The sequence below is a fragment of the Aphelocoma coerulescens genome, chromosome 19, assembly GCF_041296385.1.
Source record: "Aphelocoma coerulescens isolate FSJ_1873_10779 chromosome 19, UR_Acoe_1.0, whole genome shotgun sequence".
NCBI lineage: Eukaryota > Metazoa > Chordata > Aves > Passeriformes > Corvidae > Aphelocoma > Aphelocoma coerulescens.
In genome coordinates this window covers 7,492,510-7,517,018 of record NC_091032.1, presented here as the reverse complement: position 1 = coordinate 7,517,018, position 24,509 = coordinate 7,492,510, and the positions used below count along the sequence as shown (strand labels likewise).

General features: G+C 42.9%; 1 protein-coding gene across 7 annotated transcripts in view; it reads right to left on the bottom strand.

The window, feature by feature from the left end:
* The window catches only part of SPECC1 (sperm antigen with calponin homology and coiled-coil domains 1), an 84,294-nt gene that overhangs the window by 21,957 nt on the left and 37,828 nt on the right, over nucleotides 1-24,509 (bottom strand). For 4 of the 7 annotated variants that reach the window (XM_069033057.1, XM_069033058.1, XM_069033060.1 and 1 more), the window contains 4 exons: nucleotides 9,826-11,384; nucleotides 7,796-8,003; nucleotides 7,081-7,154; nucleotides 6,545-6,723 (listed from right to left, as the gene is read on the bottom strand). In XM_069033057.1, the coding sequence (XP_068889158.1) occupies nucleotides 6,545-6,723; nucleotides 7,081-7,154; nucleotides 7,796-8,003; nucleotides 9,826-11,384 (2,020 nt within the window). The other 3 variants (XM_069033061.1, XM_069033062.1, XM_069033063.1) reach the window with 3 other exon arrangements.

Below are 24,509 nucleotides of genomic sequence, written 5' to 3'. Positions count from 1 at the left end.
TACAATGTCTGATACACACCAAGAGTTACATGAACACAAAACCAGAAATTATTTCATAAGGTGGCTGAAGGACTCCATCCAGAAAGTGCCTATGGGGTTGAACAACTTCTGTGAGCTCAAAATAGAAGTCAGAGCCTTTTCCGTTCCCTTCAGCCATCAGAAAATGAAAGAGGCTAAAGGGTGTCAGTGAGTAAGAGAATAAGAGTGACTCAAGTTTCTATTTCTGGCAGAGCTTAAGGAGGTGCTTTCTTTAAGCAGACTTTTGCTATTTCTTTGCTAATTCATGGAAGCTCCATGTGTGCCAGGGGAGCCAGAGGCAGATGGCTGGAGAAAAAGCCATTTCAGTTCCGTTCTTGTTTAATCCAATAAGGAGGAAAGGCAGATTGGATAAGATTCACTGAGCTCTGAGCAAGCCAGTGTTTTGCTAGCTTTAAGTTCCAGCCTTGACTTTTCGTTCTGTGGTTCATAAACAACAAAGCATTAGGTGACAGCATCTGCACCTGAGTTACACAAACCACAAAAGCTAAAGGAGTCCTGCTTCTAGCAAAGTATGGAGGAAGGATAAATTTCTACCTCAAGATCCCAAACCACCCAGTGCAACCTATTACACTTTCAGTCTAGCCTTTGACTGCAAAAGGATGCAAACATGTTAAACAGAGTAACTAGACCAGTCCCTGTGCCACAGAAGACTTCACTGAGAATCAGGTGCCATTATTCTGTCTTTATGGAGATTCAAGTGCTGGAGCTACAACCAGTTTCAATTTTTTTTAGGATGCTTCCTGTAATCTTCCATCTGTATGTTTGTAATAGGCAGCCTGAAACAACCTCCTTGATTAAACACAATCCCAACAGAAAACCGAGGCCTCCCATGCTGCAAACCTTGGCATAAAAGGGAAGAATAGTAGTCCAGAGAGCCACTTGCTTCAACTAAAACAACATGTGCCAGCCAACAAGCAATGGAGAGATGAAATTGGTGAGCACTTTCCAACCTTAAAAAGAACAATCTGTATGATAGAGTGTGTGTGTACAGAGATGGGCTTCTTAACAGAGAAGCAGAAGAGCAAGAGCTTAACTTGCAGTAGCTAATTCAGGAAGAAAGTACAGAGCACAAATTAGAAAGATTAATGACAAGCCATAACTCCAAACCCAAAATGACTCCTCCTTATGCACAGAGTTTCTTCAGCTCAGCACAGCTTAGGCCATCCAAGAGACTACACAAGCTCTGCTACAAAAATGAGGGATTTGAACAAAATGTCACCAACTGCTGTATGCTTTCCTGGAAACAAGAATGAATGGTTCACACAGATAAATGCTGCACGTGCAGCTGGCTGAAGTGGAGCAGCTCCAGGAGGAAGCAGAGCACTGGAGCCACAAAGGAATTAAACTGTGCAGTCCCTTTCACAAAACCACTGAGTTTCATTCATGCACTGGTGAGAGAAGTAGATGCAGTGAGCTTTTCTCTAAGAGTGAGTCTCCTTGTTTTCTAGGTTTGAAATATGTGGACAACTGACTGACAACAGGGTGCAAGTCTTCCTGGGCCTAATGTTTAGATTTTTGGCAAACTCAGCCTTCTCTTGTAACATTTCTAAACTGCTCTGATGACTGTTACAGGAGGCCTAAGGCCACTGGACCACATTTTCAGAAATAATGGCTCCCCAGTCTCGTTTTTCCCAGTTCCTATCATTGTGACTCCACCTGAACTCCAAGGCACACAAAGTAGAAACACACAGCTACAAATGCACAGAACAGAAGAGAGGCCAAGGGCAGGCAGCAGACAATTCCAAACACTTAAACATTTATTTGGCACTTCAATGTATATTTCTTAAACATAAAAAACAACATTCAGCAGCTGTCAGCACAGCAAAGAAAGGCAACACAAGTGTGCATATAGGCAAACACTCCAGCAGCACGGCACAAAGGTGGGGGCCATGCCAAAGCCAGGACATCCTGTGGAATTCTCCACTAGCTCAGCCTGCTCCCACACCAGGCCCTTGCTAGGTCTTCACATCCCGAAGAAAAGCACAGAAATCCCACAGCCAAAACACAGAATTCCAGTCCTGGACCAGATCGTGGGAATCTCCTGGTAGAGATGGTGATCTCTGAGTTTTTCCTCAGCATCCATGGAAAGCTCTCTCCAGGCGTCTCCGGCTGCAGAGCTGAACTTCAAGTTCTCCCTGATCATCATATACTTCACCTGAGTTAAAGGCATGAGAACGACTCCTTTCTGAGAGGGGGTTTACTAAGGGCTTGATATGTTCGTTTCTTTTCCTTCTGTTCTCTCCATCTGCAGTTCTTACAGGAGGAGAAACCTCGCAGGGAACTTTCTCCGGGAAGGTCACAGCAGGACACGCTCCGTGCTCGTCCCTTCCCAACACCACCGGGTCGGCCGTGCCACCCAGTGGCGAGCGCCTCGCCAATGCAGGAGTGAAAATCTGAAACCAGCAGGGCAGCTGAGAACGAGGCACGAAATCCGTGTTTCTACTCAGTTTTCCTCGTGGATTTCAGTGACCTATCACCAAGTTCGTGTGTCTGCACAAACCATCTGTTCTCTTACACGTGTTTAGACACACAGAGATAGATCAGAAAATATAATACTGTATGGAGAATTCATGTATATGCCATTAAATTTTACAAATCAGACATACACACTCGGTTTTGTTCTTGTTTAAGCTTAAAGTAGCATGATTGAATGTTTGTTTAGAGGAAAATAGCCCCATCCCTCAAAAAAAAAAAAGCTCTCAGTTATTTCAGATCCCCAAATCTGTGATTACTTCTTATGGCTTAGCTGGCTTTAGAGTAATTCAGAACTTCTTCTGCCTCCTGGTGTCTTCTGAAGAGAAAAGCCTTCTGAAACAAAGAGAGAGGCTCTTGCCCATGGGGAAGAGGTGGACCTGAGCATTCACACTTTGCAGTACACTTGAATTTTGCAGGATAATAAAAAAACCCGAGATGCTTTCTTGAATTGAAACTTCCCTTTTTCAGCTGGGAGTTGAAGGCAAGTCCTGCAGTGTCTCACAGGCCTGGCTGTGCCTCCTTTCAAGGCTGTGTTAGCTGGCAGAGATCAGGCACCTGTGGAGAGACAGACAGCAGTCGGGGAGGTTATGAAAAGCCACACAATGCCCACCCTGAGGTACAGCTCTCTATTTTACATCATCCCATCACTTCTAAATTAAGGTGAGTGGGGGAAAGGCCAGTGGTGTGGCTAGAACAGTTAAAGGAGTGCCTTAACACTCCACTAATTTGGCTTTGAGATGTGATGAGCAACAACAGTACAAAATACCAAATAAAAAAAAAAATCTATATTGCTCAGATAGGAAGAAATTAATTATTTAAAGCCAGGGAATCAATGTAGGACAGGGATGGTAGTGCTCCTGCTTTCCTCTCCTCTGGTCATTTCAGACTATTCATTCAAAAGGAGTACATAAACCCATCCAGGCAGCTGAGTTGCTCTACCTCAGCCAGAGTTTCAGGGTCCTTGCACTAAAGGGGATGGAATAACCTCACCCAGCGTAAAAAAATCCCCACCAAAAACTCCCTAACAAACCCAAACCCCCACACCAAACAACTCTGAGGAGCAAACTGAGCCAACAAACCCTGCTTTGAGGGCCCTGCTCTGCCATCCTCCTTTGCTTGCTGTGAGAGCAGGGTGAACTATGAAACCTCTGTGTGACAGAACAGCTGCAAACACAGGCACAAATGAGCAGCACATCAGCACATACAGACTGACAGCAGAGTTTAATACACAGAGTACAAGCTCATTTCCAGGAGAAAAGCATGTGACACTGCCATGCCGTGGCATTTGAGACTTTAGGAGGAAGAACAGAAGCAAATTAGTGGAATGCATCACAATGTTCAGTTTAGGCTTCCGTTTGAAGAGCTGGTTAATTTTTTTTACTATTCTAAGAAGTCGCTCATTTAATTACAGGTTTAATTTCTCTAAGTACTACTCCTGGCCCAAATGTCTTCCCTCCATGTTCTTGGTCCAAGGCACACAATGCTTTAGTGCCAAAATAATTTTGAAAATTTGAAGCCAAAGAGTCAAAGCAAGACCTTGAAACTTTTACTCAGGATCTTATCCTGTCTGGTCTTGAAAACCTCCAAGGATGGAGACTATTTAACTTCAACTTCCACTGCCTGTGAGGAGACAGTTACACAACAGTGGATTGTAAGCCTCTGCATTTTACTGCAGAGAAATAACATTAATTAGGATGTAAAATACCATAGAAGACTGCCTGAAGCATGGGTTAATCAATTTGTAGCTTCAACCAGTCCTAACTTGGGACAAGTTAACTCCTTTTTCCCTTACTCCATTTGGTTGATGCTTGTCCAACCTCCTCCCCAACATTCTTAGTCATAGAACTAGACATTTAATCCGTGTTAAAGATGCCTTTGGGAGGCTCTTACCTTCATTCAGTTGAACTCTGATGACCTCATCAGGATTTTTTCTGCCAGTTCTTTGGCTGTTCCTAAACCAAAAATGACTCTTTGTCTGATTAGAAGAACGTAACGGTGAAATCAAACTTGGAGGCAGGAACTCAGGCAGCCACAGGCAAACATTAAAATGGCAGGATGTCGGAGGAGATAAACTGGCTTCAAGATGAATTTATGAGGTGGAGCCTAATGACCCTCAAGAGATGGCTGAGATTTTGCCAAAAACCTTTGAGTAGCAAGCTCTTTGGAAGGTACATTTTCCAATAAGAGCTTAAAAATCAGACAGGAAGCTTTCACTAGGGACTGTCAGACATTCAGCTGAGCATGCAGCTGCTCAGCATTAGCAAACATGAGGAATACTTTATAGATTCTGCTAAGGTATCATGCTACAAACTGCTTCCACCAGTGCTGAGCACACATCAAAATCACCACAGGTACCAGAATCTACTGCTGATTCTGAGCAGTGGCAGTTGTGAAAGCCGACAAAGTGACAATGAGAATACCCCCAGCATTTCCTGGGTGAAAGAAGCTGAGGTGGTGGGGAAGACAGAGACCTCAGGAATGCAAAAATATCTGGGAGTGTAGAACTGCCTCTCAGCAGGAGCTTTGGCGACTTCAGGAATTTGTTTCATAGGTCAGCAGAGTTTTAGAATTCCAGTGTTTAGCTGCTGATCACTGGTTTGTTTAGACAGTGACTTCAACAAGCTTCATTATGTTCCCCATACCACTCAGTACAGACATTTTGCACACTCTGAGAGTCAAATTAATTATCCTGACAGATGCAAAATTTGGTTTCATTACCTGCCTTTGAAAGAGAATCAATATTGCCCACTGCAGACAGCATATCTGGCTCCATGACCAAGGCAATACTCAAAGCAAGCCACACAGAGAGTCAACATGACAGAGACAGACAAATCCGTGTGTGTGTGTGACAGAGGGAGACACAAATGCCAAAACTGACTTCATTAAACACACATCTGAACACCTCATCCTGGAACTACAGCTGTATGGATTCTGGGCTTCCAATTTAAAAAGGACTATTTGCAGCTCAGGCTTCTGATACCAGAGAGCTGATAACGTTCCTTCTAGATGGAATATTCCTGTTTGCAAATTAGCAGGTCATCTTCTATTCAAGTACTATCAAATATATCTTAAAAGCCAAAATAATACAGAGGGGAAACTATAAGAATATGATTCCCCACCCTCATATAGGAACCCTGCTTTCAACAAGAGAAATTTCATTAAGAACAAATTAGGAATGGAAACAGAGCCCAGAACTTAAACACTGTCTGGTAATCATTTTGTCTGAGTACATAGTCTGTAATAGCTTTTCTGTGCATCCACTTGGGACTCTGCTAAGGAAACTAGAGCCTAAAAACATTCCTTTATTTTCTGAAAAGAAGTTTTTCTGTTTGTTCAATCCAGGAATTCTGATCCATGCACCTCCACAAAAAAGCTCTCCCATGTTTTTAGTCCCATCTACTGTACAGCTGCTGTGGAAACTCCTCAATGGAAAACAGTGAGCAAATAAGTGCAATGTAGAGCCAGACTGCTACTCCACCTGAAAGAAATGACAGGATTCATACTGTTCCTGTGGCCATTCTGCCAATGGCCATGGATTTACCAGGAGACAAATTAAATGGCAAAATCCAGGGGAGCAAAATTAATTTGACATGCATTTCTGATGAAAAGATGACTGCTTGTGGTACTTTGTCTTTCTTCGTTGACTCTCCTCAGGTTAGAAGTTCTCTTCTGGATGTCCCATGGAATATCTGTACCCAACCAACCTTTCCACAGATGGTTTAATACAGCTGCACAGATTTATGAAGGCATCACCATATTGAGAGCAAAGCTATCAGAGGATACTGGCAATTGTTACTACTTAATATTTGCTGATTAAAACCTTCATGGCTTAGTTGACAGAACTAGATTTCCAAAAAGAAAAAGAACAGAAACTTCTCAGAATAAGAGACAACAAAATCTGCCAGAAGAGTTACAAACAGACAAGATGCACATCCAAGGCAGTGAATAGTTACTGACAAAGCACTGTTTGCATGCATGTTAGCAGGCACACAGATCAACTCTTGGCCTTGGTAAATGATAAACAACCAACCTGTTGCTGCCCTTCACTTCATCCAGCTCCTTCTGCAGTCTGGCACTCTTCTCTTCCTCCTCCTGCAGCTTCCTCTTCACCACACGGAGCTCCTGCTGAGCTTCACACTTAATGTCATTGGCCACAACCACTGCAGTCTGCAGGTCAGCCTGGAAACGCCTCCACTCCTCTGTGTCCTCCTGGAAAGGAGCAATTACAACCCCAAACAGCTGTAAAAATGCACCCACTCGAGCTGAGCACTTAGTTATTGGTCTCTATTGCAGAGATCACAAGCAACCAAGATTTCCCCACAATTTTAAGGTGGTGCTGGGGTCAAACTAAACACTTGGCTCTTTATAGTACTAAAAACATGGCCAAAGAAACTCATGCTAAGCTTTCCATTCCAGTACTGCCAAGAAGTCCAAAGTGAAGAGAATGAAGACTTAAAGGGTGCAGGAAGAACTTCTACATTTGTTCTAGGAAAACACAATGCCTCTCTCAAACTCAGTATTGCAACAAAAGCTCAGCTTAGCTTTGTCTTGGGCCTTAAACCTTACCTTCATCTGCTTAGTCAGAGCCTTCAGCTGCCTCTCTGTATCTTGTTTTTGTTCTTCCAGCTTCATTGCTTTACCTAGGAATGATAAAAAATGTGAAAAGATTATTAAACACATGAGGGCGACAGTGAAAGTGAAAATGGGAGGGCAGAGCAGCTGATTTGGTTTTGCTTCTGGTAAATGCCACTAAAACAGACTAAAGAGAAATTTAGCAAAGCCATTAAAATAGACTAAACTGAATGATCAGGAATGGAACCAACAGCAGAACTCAAACATCTCCAAAATACATCCTGTTATTTTCAGGTATTAAACCAGACTGAAATTTAGAGAATCCCACGTGGATTCACTTACTCAGCACACACATCCCGAGGGATCCCCGATGTGCAGAACAGCCACTGGTTCCACCAGGTGGCAGCTCCCCATCCACAGCAACCTCGGCTTTACTGCTCTTCCCAGTGCTTTGCCCTAAAAGCCCTTTAAAAGAGCAATGATTCCAGTTTCTAGAATGGGCAATACTTCCTTCACTGAAGAATGAGGCTTGGAGACTGTCTCCAGTATTCCATCTCTAGCACTCTCTGTGTAAGTAGCACTTCTGTGCATGAACAGAAGGGAATATCCCAAACTGGAATATTTGTAAAGGACAGGCCTCCTCCCTGTTGCAGCCATACTGAGCCCTCCAAATAAGTTCACTAAAATCCCTTTTTCCAGCTCCACCTACTTTCTAGGTCACTGATGAGCTGGTTATTGTGGAGTTTTATAGCACGATGTTGTTCCACCTGGTCTTCCAACTCGAAAATGGTCTCTTTCAGGTTTTTGATATCTGCTTCATTCTCTGATGTCTTCTCCTGCAGCTTCTGGCTGGTTCTGCTCAGTTGCTCAGCCTGTCGGTCACACACCTCCTTCAGCTGACCATACTCGTTCTCAGCCTGGGAGGGAGGAAAGAAAGCTGCAAGTTTGTCCTTATTTCTTAGGAGATCTCATTCATGAGAGGTTTCACTGGGCACCTCATGGATTTAAGAGCTGAACCTGTGTTCTAAGCATTGCGTACACCCAGTTTCAATGCCAATGAGAGTCTCAGGAAGCAGAGATGAGCTATGAATGTCAGTTTTCTTTCCTGGCAATAAAGATAAAACATGATGCTGTAAAGGAAATGAAATTTTCTATATGATGACCACAATTCCAAACCAATCTCTGCAGTTAATGAAGGGAGAAGAATTATATACCCAGAAAGCTCCACATCTATTTCTGTATCACATTATGAAAGTGATATCACTGCCTTAGGGCCAGGATGATGATCAGCTCATCCACATTAACATTTTGCTGCTTTTACCATGTGCATTTTCAATGGACTGTGAAAACACACACAGCAGAGGCAGCTACTGCAGATAAGTGTATTTCTGGATATGGGACATCTGGAATTACTGAAGGGGGAATCTGCTGCACTTCAGTTTGTTGGCTCAGCCCACTGATCAATGCTTCCAGGTTTGGGGGGAGCTCTCTGAGTATGAACAAGTTATGGAAAAGGTGCAGGCTGCCAACTCAGTGAGCAGCACTGGCACAGCCTCACCGAAGGGCAGCCTTACAGAAGCCTGTGGTCTTGTTTGGGTGTCACAAATAGCCAGTGATTCAAAACAGCTTAATTCAAGGGAAGGGAAGAGTAAAAAGACGGAAATCTGTGGTTTCCAAACCAAGCAATAAAAAGTTTGGTACAGAGTCAGCAGTTTTTCATTTATTCTTCATGAACTGCAGCTCCAGAAAGCACTTGGGAGCTTCCCCTACTAACTCCATTTGCTGTGGTCACCTATTTTAGCTGAAAGGACATCTGGATTTTCTAAATCACTCAAACCATGGAGGTGCTTTTTGGCAATGCTCTCTTCCTCTGCAGCCAATTTTATCATTCTTCTCATGCTCCCTTCCCCATACAGGAAAGGCTGCACACTCTCACTCCTTCTGCAGCCCTGGGACATTATCACTGCTTGTGCTTTATTAACACTTGTTGCATGATGCCTCACACTGCAGCTCCTCTGAACATCCAGGATCACACAGAAAATAGGGACAGTAACTTGTTTAAGCTTGTTGGGAGCAAAGCTGTGAACTCACAAATGAAGTAAATTGTTCTAAAACTTTTTTTTCCCATTACTTTACCTATCCCAAAACAGAGTATTTCTCTTTTTTGTAAAAATATTTGTTTTATGAGAATTATCTCATCTGGAGCTTGACTGTTCATCATTAGCCATGTTGCTGGCAACTATCAGCTTCTCTGAGCATTAACTCATGTCCTTGTGTTCTCATGACCAATGACACCTATAATTCACTGCTAATTAACTCTGATTATTCAGAATTTAATATTCACAGCTAACTATTCATGCCCTTCTCTCCATCTGATTAGCAAGTGATTTACACTATTTGTTCACGTAATATCAAAGTAATTTTTTAATTGATCTGCTCTTTGCTCCAATTTTGATAGACACAACTCTATTGATTAAAAGAGTAATTTTCTACTGAAGGTATTGGGACAAAATAGTTATGAATTTATAAACACAGCTATGCTAATAGTTATTTCTGAAAAAATACGGATATAGCAGCAGAAACTGAGACAATATCATATAACCCCAGCTTCTATTCAAAGCTAATCATACAATTTAAATCCTGAAACTTATAATCAATGGCTCAACAACAATGTAAAGACCAACCTATTTATGGAAGGACAGAAACAACCACTTTATTTTAGAGCTGTTACTGCTTTACCTTAGAGAGCAGCCCCTGAATGTGCTTCAGTTCACTGTTTGCCTTCAGCAGCTCTTGTTTCAGCTCAGTGCAAGAGGCTTCTAACTGAGCCTTTTCTGCATGGGCTACTTTGAGCATCTCCTGCACCTCGGAGTTGTCAGAGGTGCAGCCCATCACGTTGATTTCTGCAGCCTTTTGTTTCTCGTTCTCCAGCTGAGTTTTGAGAGAGCCATTCTCGATTTTCAGACCTTCCAAGGCAATTTTACAGTCCTCCAGACTTTTTGTCACTGTGCTGTTGCTCTGCTGTTCCACTTCTAGAAGTTTAAGCAGCTTCTCATTTTCTTCTCTCAGGCTTTTAATCACCTGCTGGGCATCCTGATGCTCCCTTTCTAAGCTTCGAAGGCTGCTGGTTAACTGTTGCTGAATGTTGAGCAGTTTCTCTCTTTCAAATTGTGCTTTTTCAAGAACTTCTGTACATTTCTGCTCCAGCTCGAGGACCTTCCCCTCTTGAGCTTCATTCTTGGATCTCTCTTGGAGGAGAGTCATGAGCTTCTCATTTTCCTGGCTCAGCTGCTCGGCTCTATCTCTGTGCTGACGGAAGGAAGTCTCCAGGAGAGCTTTCTCTTCCACCAGCTTCTCATTTTCTGTTGTCAGCTCCTGCACCATTTGCTGCTGATCTGACAGCTCCTGCAAAGTGGCCTGCAGTTCTTCTGCCGTGCTGTGGTGATTCTCCTCCATCTTTTGTATTCTCTCTGTAAGAGATGCGACAGAGAGGTCGCTGATGTTGTTTGGAGAGCTTCCTGCAGTGGAGCACTTGGAGCCTTTGAAGTGGTTGCTGCTGGCAGATGTTGGCCTGGAAGGTACATCTGCTATGTGTTCGAAGTCGGATGCATCGGGGGACAGGGAGGCTTTGGTGACATCGCTGCTGGAAGAACCGGAATTGCGCAGGGCACCCCCGTTCACGTGCTGCCTGTGCTCCTCCACTTCACCCCTCGACGCATTTTTGGATGGGCTTCCAAAACTGGACTCTTGGGTAGTTGGGGTTGGGAGGCTGCTGTCGCCCCCGCTGCTCGTGGTTGTGTCTGAGAGAGGAGAGTTCTCCAGATAAAGCAATTTCTCTTTCAAAGCACGGTTTTCTTCTCCCAGGCTAGCAAGCTCTTTTTGGAAAGTCCTGTTTTTTTCCTGAAGGGTCCTTATTAACGGATCTATGTCAGCAGGTGATACTGATTCTAAATTTTGGTTGGAAGCACCCATTCCTTCAGCATTCAGTGACCCTTTCTCTTTGCATTTCTTCAACTCACAACGAAGTTTGGTAATTTCCGAATCTTTCGTCTTTGCTTCTGCCAGGAGCTCTTTAACCTGAGATTCCAGAACAGCCTTGTCACCAGTTTCATTCTCTTGCTTGGACTTGCTGGTGGGGCGCACGTGTTTGGTAGGAGTTGGTGCACCAGAAGAGGTGGGGCTGGGCTGTGTTTTCCTGGTGTTGGCTTGACCACGCAGCACAGCTCTCTCCCTGGACACGGAGGAGGACAATTCCCGGGGTGCTGGGATCCCTGTGCGCTTCGCAGCCGAAACCGGTCCTTCAAAAACGAGGGATGAAGTGAATTTGAGTTAGTGCATGAAGAGAACAGGTCTCACAACAACAATGCTGAAGCCTAGAGCAGTCCTGGAAAAAAACACCTGAGTGTTTGAATAGGTTTAGTCATGACTGACTGTGTGGATTCATGTTTCAAAGGCTTGTATTATTCTGCATTTCTTCCTTTCCCACCCCCTGCAAAGGAACACAGCCTGGTGAACTTTTTCCCAGTGTAATAATGTAATACGTAAATGCTGCAATACATGAACTACAGCCCCCTATTAATTAAATTGATGTAAAGATATAAGGATATTAATTATTTGAAAGTAAAAGTTCTTCACACTACTTTGTGAAATGCTGGATCTAATCCTAATCATTTCTGGGGAAAAGTTCAGTAACAAGAAAAGACACCGTCTTTGAAAAAAATGTATCTCACACAAAACTATTTGCATTATTCTCTATTTAGGCAGACCATCATAAGAGGACTGAAACATTTATGCTGAGCACAGATTCAGTGAAATATAAAACTCTTCTGGCATTTCCAACACTAAGACAATTGTGTTGCTGCAGCTTCTTGCAGAGATGGATGAGAGATTTTCCATGTTATAAATTCCCATCCTCTTATGGAAGAAGAGCAAAAGGAGCTTAGAGAGTTGATGCTGTTCTGTTTGGTTGTTGGTTGGGTTTTTTCCCCACCAACCAACAATGCAAAGCATTATGTGATTACAGGGGAAATGAAGTTTATGAGTTGCTGATTTTCATCTTTCAAAGTTCTCTTGAAATACAGGACCCCAGGCACTAAAGAAACAATAAGAGACATCTGAACCACAGAAGTTGTAACAAGTTGGTTAAAGAGAAGAAGCTGGTTCAAAAGGAAGGTATGACATGCCACTGCAAGTGACAACACGGTGAATTTAAGAAAATCCTTCTTTCAGGACCTTATTCAAAAGGAAAAGCCCTAAAGTACAGGAATAAAGTGTGGGGATATGGCACAATGAGGAGATGTTGTCCAATGTAGCCACATAAACAGGATGCAAGAGTGAGTTATGCAAACAGAAAGGGCTTGTGAGCCAGTGTTTGCAATAAAAACAAGTTCCAGAAGGACTCTGGGGGGAAATCCTAGAATGAATTCCATCTCCCCACATTCGGGAGGCTCTTTGCTGACACACATGTGCAGCGCTCACAGAAAATCAAAGGGCATTAAGAGCAAAGGGGGAGCAGACCCCCCACCTTACACAGCAACCTCATCACCCTCCCACAGCCTTCTCCGCGACGCAGGGCACGGAAGGGTTAACATTAACACCACCCCGTTTGCTCAGCATCTCTTTTGAAGAATGCACTGGGTTTATAAAGCCCACACAAACAGGAGCCCCTCCTCCTCCCCCCCAAACACACACTCTCTGCAGCAGCACAATAAACACCCCGAGACAAAGAGCAGCTGAAGAAAAGCCCCCTGAACCCGGCAGCGCTGGCAGGAGAGCACAGAGAGCCTCTGTCATGGCAGGGGCACGGTGAGGCCAGACACAAAGGCTCCAGTGTTTTTGGGAAGAGCTACAGGGACAGCCAGGCCCACGCAGCTTCATTCAGTCACCTACAGCTGGAGGGGACAGCACAGCTCCGGGATCTCCGGTGGAAAGCACCACGCGAGCGGAGATGGGAATTCTCCCGCTTGTCAGAGCCGGAGGCCCCAGCTCATGGATCGTCCCCTTCCCAAGCCAAGGAGTGCCAGGATCTGGCACCCGTAAAACGTACTCAGAGTGAGCTCAGCACACGAGCAGAGCTCCTGGTGCTCATGCAGCCAACGCTGTGAGATGAAGGACATGCAGAACACTGAAAGGACCACGATGTGATGTGACTTCCAGCAGAGAAATCCCAGCTCAGGCACAGGCAGGTGTCCAGGTGGGAGAGCACTTGAATGCATCTTGACCATGGAGTAGGACGAGTGTCCAGCGTACAGAAGCAGTTTTCACACAAGCTGTAACCCTACTACAGTTTTAAGACATAAAATCCACATTACAAATGGTCAGAGATGCTCTTAAATGGAGTCTAAGGGGTGATTTAAAGCCTTCTCTATGTCCTGGGCTTTTATTTGATCTGAGAGGCTTTTCTACCCTTCACACAAAATTTTATGACAAATGAAGTGCTCTGAAAAACTTTTTTAATGCCCAAGCCAGTTCAATAACATGACTGTGAACTGGTCAGTACATGACTACGCAGTATTCCATATACAGTGGGTGGTGTTCTGTACATTACAAGAAACAGTGAGGCAATCACACATTAGTACAAATTGCTTGGCACTAAGGAAGCCACCTTTTCCTAGGAGATATGCAGCACTTGTAGAGATGCCAGCGTGTTTCTAATCACCACCAGATGACAACTGCAACATGATCCTGGAGCAATGGAAGGCATATACATAAGGATAACAATTAATGATATTTAACTGGGATTATCTGTACTCCACCAGTTTGCCAACCACTGCAGGCTTTGAGCTTACTCAATGTGCCTCGTGTTTTGCAAGACTCCACGCTCTGCTGACTTGTTCTGTCATAAATCACAGAGTCTCTGCTATCCATCAGTAACCATTAACCAACCTGGTTTTTTCATGATGTAGAAAGACTTCCACATTTTCCTCACTCCACTTTCCACAAGCACCACACGGTACTAAAAAGTCACAAGGAGCCCAGAAAAAAAAACAGTTCTAAGTGCATATGTTGATCACAAAACACCAAATCAAGTACAAACACTACTTTAAAGTCTATTTTATGGGCAACCCCCCTCTGAATGACCTTGGAACTGAGCAGTGTAGCAGTTGCCAATGACTGCCAACCCCACAGCCCGAGGCTCCATAGGCACAAACTGCATTTAGGGCTGTGCAAGTCCCCCTGGTGACCTGATTAACTGGCCCCCAGTCTGGTGAGGGGCGGTGGGAGACTCCAGACGGACACGTGCCCCCCAGGCTGCTGAATCCAATACAGCCCTGATTTATGCTGCTGCTTTAGGTGGCTGGAATCATGCAGAATTCCAGCTCTGAATCTCAGTGGAGGTCACCTCATCACCGTGTTCCTCACCTGGGTGCCCAGTAAGAGCTCCTCCATTTTCAGTTGTACTTTTCAGGTGTGAGGCATTAAACCATAACAATAGATAGAGCTTATAATTTTCCAAGTGCTTAAAAATTAACAGCTATTTAACTCAAATCCTCTGAAACACATAATTAAGTTTAGGTTTCGGGACAGGGAAGCAAAGAGAAATGAAACACCTCACCCAAGGGCACACTAAATCAGGATTAGGACCAGGGCTCATGCCCTGCTGTGCAGCTTTCCATGCATCACTTGCTGCCAGGGAGCACTCCTGACTTCCCACTGGCGTCAAAAGCCAAAGTATCACTTTAATGAGATAAAAGTTGACCCCTAGAGATGATCTTTCAACATTTTAATCCCATTTTCAACACAACTACAATGTTTCTCACAGAAGGATCAGGATTACTCTTCAGTTTTTACACATTATGATGTATTTTTGATCTGAGCTCTTAGCTGCTTCCATAGGGACATCCATAACCAGGAGAAAATGGACTGTGGAATAGAGGAAAACATTTCCCAATCCTCCAAGGTGAAACACACAGGATTCTTGACCAGAAGTAACATCCAGGCAATATAGCCAATGTAATTACAGTGATAGCAGGGTAAGGGGGAGTAGGAGGCAAACATTTTACCAGTCACAGGGGGACACGTGTGACACCTTGGAATGAAGATTCAATTCATTCATCTGCCTTTACATTCCATGTGCTCTGAGATAGCACATATCACTGCAGTAAAACACCAGCCTTGAATTTACATTTATTTTACTTGACCCTTAATTATACTAACAGTTCAAACACCTGCTTCCTCAGTCCCAGAGCAGAGGAATAATCTTACTTGGGAAGTGACAACATTTGACTACATAAACATCTTTGAAAATGTTCTTATTTCTGCCTTGAATCTATTTTTTAGAATTGGAGTCAATACAAAATTATTTGCCTCTGGCCTTTGTCCCATTTGTATCCCACAACCTGCCCTTTTCTTAATCCTTCCCTCCATCAACATATTAATAACCCAAAGGTTAATGCCATGGCCTTCTGCTGTTTCATAGCGGAGTTAACAGGGAATGTTCCATTTAGTACCTTATTCCTCAATTTTAATCCTGTCATCTCTTAAGCAAACAACAATAAAAACACATTTTTTCCTTCAACATGATCAAAATTCCACGTCAGTAATTCATTGTTCCATAGTTTAAGCAGGTACTAAGCCTCCTGCATGCAGAGCCCATCTACGTAATTTAAGCGCTGATCACGGAGTCATCTCACAAAGCATTTCAGTCATGTAAGACTAAAGCATGGAGACAGATGCAGCCCTGGTGTGATGTTTTTAAACAATGGATACCTTATTTGAATTGCAAGGGCAGGATAACTAACAAGAAATAAAAGAAAGCTATTCATAGCACTCTGCAATGTTCGAGTCATACATTTCAGAAAGGCAAACTGTTGCCTGCAGACAAGTTTGGCCTCTCATGAGGGATGTTACAGCTTTGTCATTCCAGCTCCTGCTCTTGTAACAGATCAGCAATTTCACTGTCCCGTGTCTGTCATCCCTAAATCCACCTCAGAAAAGACAGTGCAGCAAGAGATTGCAACAAGAAATTAAGGACTAACTCACAGCCTCCCTGGCAACAGAAGACTGGGGTGGTTCTGTCATTCTGGAATTCTCTTCTCACACGCCACAATGTTTTAATAAAATTTCCCATCTGAACAGAACTCCCGAGCCTCAGATAGAGAAGGGGTTCCTTGAGGAAAAGGTCAGTCTAAATCAAGTGGGCTGGAAGCATTTAGCACCATGGCTAAGTAAATGGAATATTAACAGCCCACGCTTGTACAGCAAATAAAAAGAATTATTTAACCACCCCACACACTTTTGCTGTGCTCTAGCACTTGTGGTTTAGCTGAAATATGTCCTTCTTATCAATTCTGGTTTTCAGCTCATCCTCTGGCTGTGACTCCAGTAGATCCTGGACTCAGCATGAGAGCACTTCCTCAGGCTTTGCCAGGATGTGCTGAGAATCCAGAGCAGCACCAGGAACACACAGTGACAGCCCTGCAAGGCAGGCGGGTACCCTGTGCTCAGCTTTGCCTGGGAAAGGTCCTGTCACCGCTTTTAGTTTCTCAGTAAAACAAACCCGAGTCACAGGAGCATCTTAATTCCACCTGGTTTATGACACCTGGTCTAGGACACCAAAATACAGCTGTCTAGTGCCATTTCAGATGACCTTTAGGTATATTTAAAATACCTTCACTGCACTGAAAGATTTGACAGCACCTGAGGGAGATCTGTCCCCTGCTCCAGAGGCAGACAGAGCAACTGGGATGTCTGAAGACACCTTAGGTGCCACCAGACATTGAAATGAACACTCAGACTTTCAAACAGATTTACAAACTGATGTTAGAAGGCAGATAACAGCAGCTTTTCTTGTGCTATATTCAGAATTCTTCCAGTACCCAAGTGCTCTTTAGCTGATTTCCAGCTACACAATGAACCATTTAACACAATGGATTAATATGGGATTCATGACATCATCGATCTGAATGGAGTCACAGCCAAGTCACAAAAGCTGGCATTAGTTTGGAGTCACCACACTCTCTGTTGACTCCCTATGATAAAGCAGCACATGTTACAGGGAGCCTGGACGTGTTTTCTGACTTCTTTTGTCAACTCAGAGTAAAGTTTTCAAGAACCTAATTAACTTGGTGTTTAAAATCCATTTTTCAAAAGCGGATAAGCCACTAAGACCTCAAAGCTTAACTGAAAGCCCAGGGGACTTGGCAGATCCCTTTCACTCTGTTCCAGAATTGATCCTGAGATTGATACTGAGACTGATTAAGAGTCAGCTAGGGATGTCCTTTGGGAAATGGTGACTGTAAAGCACAGAGGAAGGATTGTTGTACACTGACTTCTTTAAAGTACTTTTTCATTAAAAGGTTTCAGCACACATCTCTTTTATTGCAACACCCTATTATCTACTGCCTTTTAAAAAACTTTGTTTAAAGCAAATGAAACAGTTAAAAAACAACCTCCCTGCTGACCAGAGATGACACATTTCACGGCGGCACGAGGAAAAGCAAACATTGAGAAGTAGGGCAGATATAACAGCAGCCCTTACCTGCGGTGCTGGGCTACTTCATAGCAAACCTACAGAGACAAAATCCCTGCACACATTCTGCCACCCTGCTTAATGCTCCTATCCTTAAACCTCTGGGAATGGTAAGACAGCTTGGTAACAAACACTTCAGGGATGCACACAACTAAACCAAGCCATGAGGGAGATCTGAATCAGTCCTGAGAGCTTCTTGGGGGCTGAAATGTGAGTGGGACTGGATGCAAAAGGCTGGATTTGCAAAGAGACACCAACCAGCACCTACTAATATTTTCAAAACTGCTTAAGCTGTTTAGAACTTCATATTTGAGAGTGAAACTTCTGCTCCATCATCGGCTCAGGCAAAAGTCAGGATAAAGAATGACACTACTGTACTGTGGCAAACCATCAAGGCTTGATCTGCTTGAAACACAAAGGGAACACGAACGGGATCGATGTCAGCATTCTTCCATGACAACAGCACTGGATACTCCTTCAGATAAACCTCAAAAACTCAGAAGAGCACACCGTTTTCCATCTCTTTTAGGGCTGTCCTACAGAAAGACAGTGCTCTCTGCAGCAAACAAAGCAAACCAAGGCTTGGCCAGTCATGGTGGTTCCGAATTAATCAGTGTGTTTGCAGAGTGTTAGTCACAGAGGCAACACCTTCACAGGTCAGCAACTCCTTGGGAAGGTTCACTTGTACTCCACCTAGCTTTAAAAAAAGACAAGGAGATGGCTCCAGAACAACAAATGTGGTTTTGATAATCCAGCACTAATTATATATAGAAGCTTCTGCTCAAATAGGGCCTTTTACTCACTTAGCAACACAGACTAAGAGTAATTAAAACATTAGCTTTTTTTCTGAATTATTTTAATGGCTTGTTGGACTGTCTGGCCTCGCTGATTGCAGTGTCTGTGGAACAGGCACAATATGCAACAGGAGGAAAGAGCTAAAAGGCTTAATGCAAAGATTTTGATCTATGTAATCATTGTGGAGAGTGTAGGAAAGCAATTCAGGTGCTGAGATTTGAGATGGAGGAAAAGAATAAGAGACTGAACAGAAATAAAAATTATATTACAAAGTATTAGGGAGCAACAGATGACTATACTGAAAAAGCTACACTAGCAAAGAAAAAGAAAAAGTAGCAATGAGCATCTTGATTTGAGTAATTCCTAATTTAAGACTACAGAGACCCCTGACATTTGAGCTGAACACTTGGTAAAGGTTGGATGATTTTTTTAGTTAGAAATATGAGTCTAGAGATCTGGAGTGCAAAAAACACACAAGAAAAGGCACTTTTGGTAACTCAAAGACTAAGTCATGATCAAACTACTTGTCAATGGTTTAAATCTGCAGATGAACTATTGGCAGGACATTCTTTTCAAGGGTGGCCACCACAAGAGACTCTCCCATGGCAGGAATGTAACCCAATAGTAGAGATGACCTTACAGTTGAAGCATCTTCATTTAGTTCAAATTTTAGCATCTAAACAAGTACTCAGAATCCAGAAAAGCCCCCAGTAAGTTTCATATTGGTTTTAGAAGAGAAAAATGTCTGCTGCACAATTAACGAATGATCACACATGTTTTATTTTCAGCTTGTTGGATTCACCTGATCAATAACTCTGTCATCTTGTCCTTGCACAGAAAGTCACATTTAACTCTTCCAGAAAAGTGTTAAAGTGAAAATAGAAAGAGGTCAGCTCTACTCAGTATCTGGTGGTTCCAAGCTCAGCACAGCCACAGCAACTGAATTTCAAGTTCACTTTGCCACAGCTCAATTCTGTTACAGTGAAAACAAGGTCGCATTCAGAAGGTAAATGAGACGAGATCTGATCAAAACCCTGTTCACAAAGTCTCATTGTGAATTTCAGCTGACTTTCTCTGCTCTTTATGGGCCTGTTCACATACAATTCCTCTCTGAATAACAGCACGAGTAGTTAAAATCTCTTTACCCTGAGAGACTTGCCAGTGTCCACACAAAAGAGTCCCTCTGACCATTTCTGATGCTATTTACTTGAGTTTCCTGCAAGTTTTTAAAGTCTCAAATGAAAACTCAAGCCTGGATATCCCTGTTTTGAATAAAACTTTAAACCCAGAAGTACAAAAGCAGTGCAGGCTCTACTGTAAAAGAGGGAACTTTAGCTCCCGAATCTCAGGACCAAAGATACATCTGGAAAATGCATTGGCTGAGCTAAGAGACAAGAACTGCTCAGTGCATGCCCAACCTTTGCTCTCACAAATACAAACCTCCCTTTCCAATCTGCTCAAGAGTCAAGGAGCATCCAAGGGGCTCCAGGGCTCCACAAGGCTCTGGCACCAAGAGAATCATGAGGGTGCTGCTGTGTTCACCCCCAAAGTGAGGGAGACAAACCCACATTGCCAACATGGGTGCAGGTCCCAAGTGGGATGGAATCTACCCCTGAGCTGCTTTGGATTTCTGGAGTACCCAGCAACCTGGCATAACAAACACTGAGCCACCCAAAGCAAATGTTCAGGGAAACTCTATATCCCACACTTGCTGGAATATCCCTACGGTAAACTCAACACTACTTTTTTTGGAACTGTTAATACCACTGGGCCTGCCAAAATCTTTAGTCATCTACAAGTTATACCCCTTGTCTACCCCCACAAAAGAAGGACTGAAACTTTCAATATGTAGCATTATCTCCAAGTTTATCTGGTGAAAGTTAGAGAAATAGAGAATTTTTCCTTTTTAAAATGAAGTACTCCTACTTGCTGGTTTTAATGCAAATTTGTAATTTCCACAACCATCACAGCTCATTATTAAAAAAATACATAATTTTTATATTCCTTAGGGGGGCCTTGACTCTATATACTTGTGACATTAGCAGACCAAAATTATTGGGATTATTGTACTATGACACTTCCTGATTTTGTTTGTTCTGGAACATTTCCTGCCTATGCACCTGTGAAAACATGATAGGATCAGGTAGAATCGTCTCATACCTACAGCAAAATCAATTTTATGCCAGACTCTATTCTGGTGGTTTTTTAAACAACAATTGTTAAAAAATCTTGAGGAAAAATATTGACAAATGTGAGCTTTTCTGTGAAGAGGGACAAAATCACTGCTGTTTCACTGAAATGAGGGATTTTCTGTTTGATCTGGTTGGTAAGTTTGGAGTTTCCTTTGTTTTCCTACCTGTTAGCTCTGAGGCTTCAGCTGTCCAGAAGGTGTTTAGCAACTACTGTGGGGAACATCCTTGGAGTTACTAACAGAACGTGCTGTTCAGAAAAAGCAAGGATTTGCTCCAAGATAAAGCAGAGAACTAATTTGTCAACTCCTATGGCTGTACTAGGAATATTCCTGAGATAAATGACCACTAGCTAGAGTAAGAATCCCAGGATTTTCTTTGATTCTAGCTTGCAGACAAGGAGCTAATTCTCCTCAGTGCACACAGCAGCTTCCCAGCTAATCTAGCCCACAAGTTCTTCATTCAGCCATTGCTGGGTTAACAGTGGTGATAAAACATCTGCACTTCCATTTCTGGAAAATACAACTATAAGGGATAAAATACTAGTGTTGAATATTTCAAGAAGTACAGGAAATTAAAAAGCAAACAAAACCAACCAGTCCTAAATCTAACCTTACCAACTCACTTGACAGTGGCCATCAGTAGATGTGTTTCTCCATGTACAATGGTTTTTACAACTGAATGTGATCTGTGGCTCAAGCTAATGAAGGAGTTGCCTAAAACCTCCCACTCCCAGAATCCAAATGGAAGGAACAGTGAGAACCCTGCTCCTTCCAGACAAGCCAGGTGCTGTGGATCACTCCTCTAATCATCAAAACACACCTGACATCTCTCCACAAGCACAAAGGATAACCAAAAGTAGATTTTAAGAGGGGAAATGCTTAATATCAATGTTTTCACAATTAGAAGGGTCATTTACTCAACCTTTAACTGTTCAGGAGCCCATGCTATGGACTGAATCATAGAACTGATGGAGATACCTGCATGGGGCTTTATCACCCTTTTGCTTACTTTGTTAAAGGTGGATCCCGCTCTAATTCATTGTCCTTCCCACTGAGAGAGCAGAGCCATCACAGAGGAAAAGAAGCTGAAAACGCCTCTCCAAGCACTGCTGTGGAGTGCTTTGTGTCAGGAATCCATGATCCCAACCTTCAGTTCGGGAATGCTGCCCCACACTCGGCCAAAAGGCCAGCGCTGACCGAGCCAAAATAACTTCTTTCCTCATGAATTCCCAAACCCTGCTAATCCAGAAAGACTGGGGGGGAAAGGGATCAAAAATGGAAACATGAAAAGAGGTTCCTCCTCCTTCCCTAAAAGGGCAGAACTTAAAAGCTACAGACTTTTTCTTTTTAAATTGTTTGCTTAGTGCTTAATAACCAGTTTGCATTGCCTCGGTGTTACAACTGCCTTTTGTTTATTGAAATGTGATGGCCACATCATAAACCCAGTTTTATTGTCACTGCCAGCCTGCTTCTGTGAGGGGGTGGGGAGAGGACTCTGATTTAGTCTCCACAGCTCATCCAGAGCTTCAGCTCAGCCCAGCACAGCGCTAAGGGAGCTGGAACAGCCAATACTGGGAACTGGGCTGAAATCATTAGAACTATCAACACAGGATGAGAGACATCAGGAAAAGAAATGAGACAGAAGGGGAGAGGAGAAAGCTCATAACATAATGAGATGTTTATCTATAAAACATTGCCCACTTCAAAGCAGGAAGAGCTTCAACTCCTTGGTTAAAAAAAAAGAGCTTTTAATTAAAAGATCAGTCAAAGATTTTCCACAGTCAAGCAGCCTCAAAGAAACTATGTGTGGAGGAGGCTGAGAGTCATTTTTAACATGATTAGTCCATTCTTCAAACTCAACAAGGTTTTATAAAAGCATTTCTCAAGATCTAGAAGATAAGGATTGTGGAAATATCCCCAGCCCCTCAAAAAGGGGCTCTTCCCCTCTGACACCTCCATCCTCATCAGCTTTTGCACTGGAAGAGCCTGGAAATAAACTATGAGAGCTCTGTGCCTCCCACCTCGTGGCAAGATAGATTGGAATCCTAGGACCCATGGCTTTGGGTTAAGCAAAGTTATTGCCATGGACTTCAGGAGGCCTGGAAACTTGACTTGAAATATTTCTGAACAACATAACTTGAAATATTTCTGTACACTGCTCTAGTCAGCTGAAAACAGGCTGTACTGAGCACACAGCCTTCCACTAGACAAAGGCTGAAAAGCCTTTGAAGGTTTAAATGAATTGCACCACTTTTCTGGAACGCTCTTTCCATTCAAGGAATGTTTCCAGACAGGGATGGACATGACACCACCACCTTATCCCCTCCCAGCCTTACTGCTGACACTACATGCTCTGGGGAACAAGACTGTGAACCACTTCCCTTTGGTCACAGAATTTTTTAATGCTTTTTCTTTTCTGAAAAAAAAAAAAAATTCCAGGATTTTTAAAAAATCCAGGATTTAGCCTTAAATAAGTAAAATGCAACATGTTCTCTACAGGCTGCACTTTAGCAACTATTTCACTTTACTGCAGATAGACAACACCAAGGCTATTGTACTCTGGAGAAGCTTTCCAAGCAGAGAATACCAGTCCCTGGAATGACTCCTATTCATGGAAACTCAGTCATCCTCACTTACCAGCTGTTAATTATGACTAATGAACCTTCTGCTGAGTTGGTTCTGCTCTGCACGAGCACAGGGAATTACCTCTGTTTTATTTCAAGAATCACAAACATTTTTGTCAATGAGAGTAAGTATTCAGTGATACTTTCAAAGGACTTTCCTGTATTGCAGAGAACTCAGTTCCTGCCAACAAATGTATCATTATCCACACCTTTGTGGAAACAACCCCTATAAAAGTGATTATATGAGCATAATTATTTGGTATCACACTGATTTCTACATCTCTGCAATGGCAAAATGAAGAAGACCTTTGGGATGTGAAAAATACAAAAGAATATCCTCCAGACGCAGGGAAGAAGCCACCTTTGTATTCTACATTGTTCAGACTAATTAAAACTGCTTTCTATCCTTAGTACAGGATGGGATTCCTTAATTCAGTTGGGGAAGAAAGAAAAGTCATCCAACGTAAGTAAAATGTGTCAAAAGATTAACTGCACCCCGTCCCTAGTGCCATTTTCATCCCATACATTAATAAATATGATTCCATTGGAGTTACTGGTAAAATTCTTCCTTGCCTGAGTAGCAATGATTTTTAACACTTAGCACCAAAGCATCCATCAGGACAGGAATGTGAGAGGAACATAACTCTGCTCATGGGATATGGACACATTTGTTTTGCTCCTCATAGCTTTCCTAAGCAACTGAACAAATTCCAGTCAAGAAACAAAACCTACAGAGCTGGTAACAAATGGAAAATATACATCCCTGTTTCAGCCAACACATCCCCTACACATGCTCAGAACTGAACCCTGCAAACTCCTGTTAGCCCTGTGCTTTCCCAAGAGTGCATTTTTCCAGTGATGAATACCAAATTTGCCTGTAAGAACTTCAAATGTAAATTTTGCTGTTGAGAAAAATATAGAGCTTGTTAGTTGTGTGCTACAGAGCCTGATGAAAAGGGCAGAAAGCTGCAGCTCTGATGTAATTTATAGCCTGAGAGAACCGACCGATGATCACACAGCACACAAGGACAGAGTGCTCTGCCCCAGAACATGCAATCCATATCTATTGATGCTTGTGGAAAAACATTGCATGAAATGTAATAGATGGAACATTCCAAAGAGACCTGTGAACACACGCCTACTTTGGATTACAGGAAGAAAAAAGTTGATGCATGGAAAATCTAACAGTGTCTGTTACCATCATCAGAGATCACAGTTTTAGATCATCTTCAATCACCATGCTCAAATGCTTGGAGATACAGAACGGGAAAGTATCAGAAAATAATGAAAATATCAAGTATTTGTCAATCTTCGAGTGTTGGTCTGTAACAATCACAGAAAA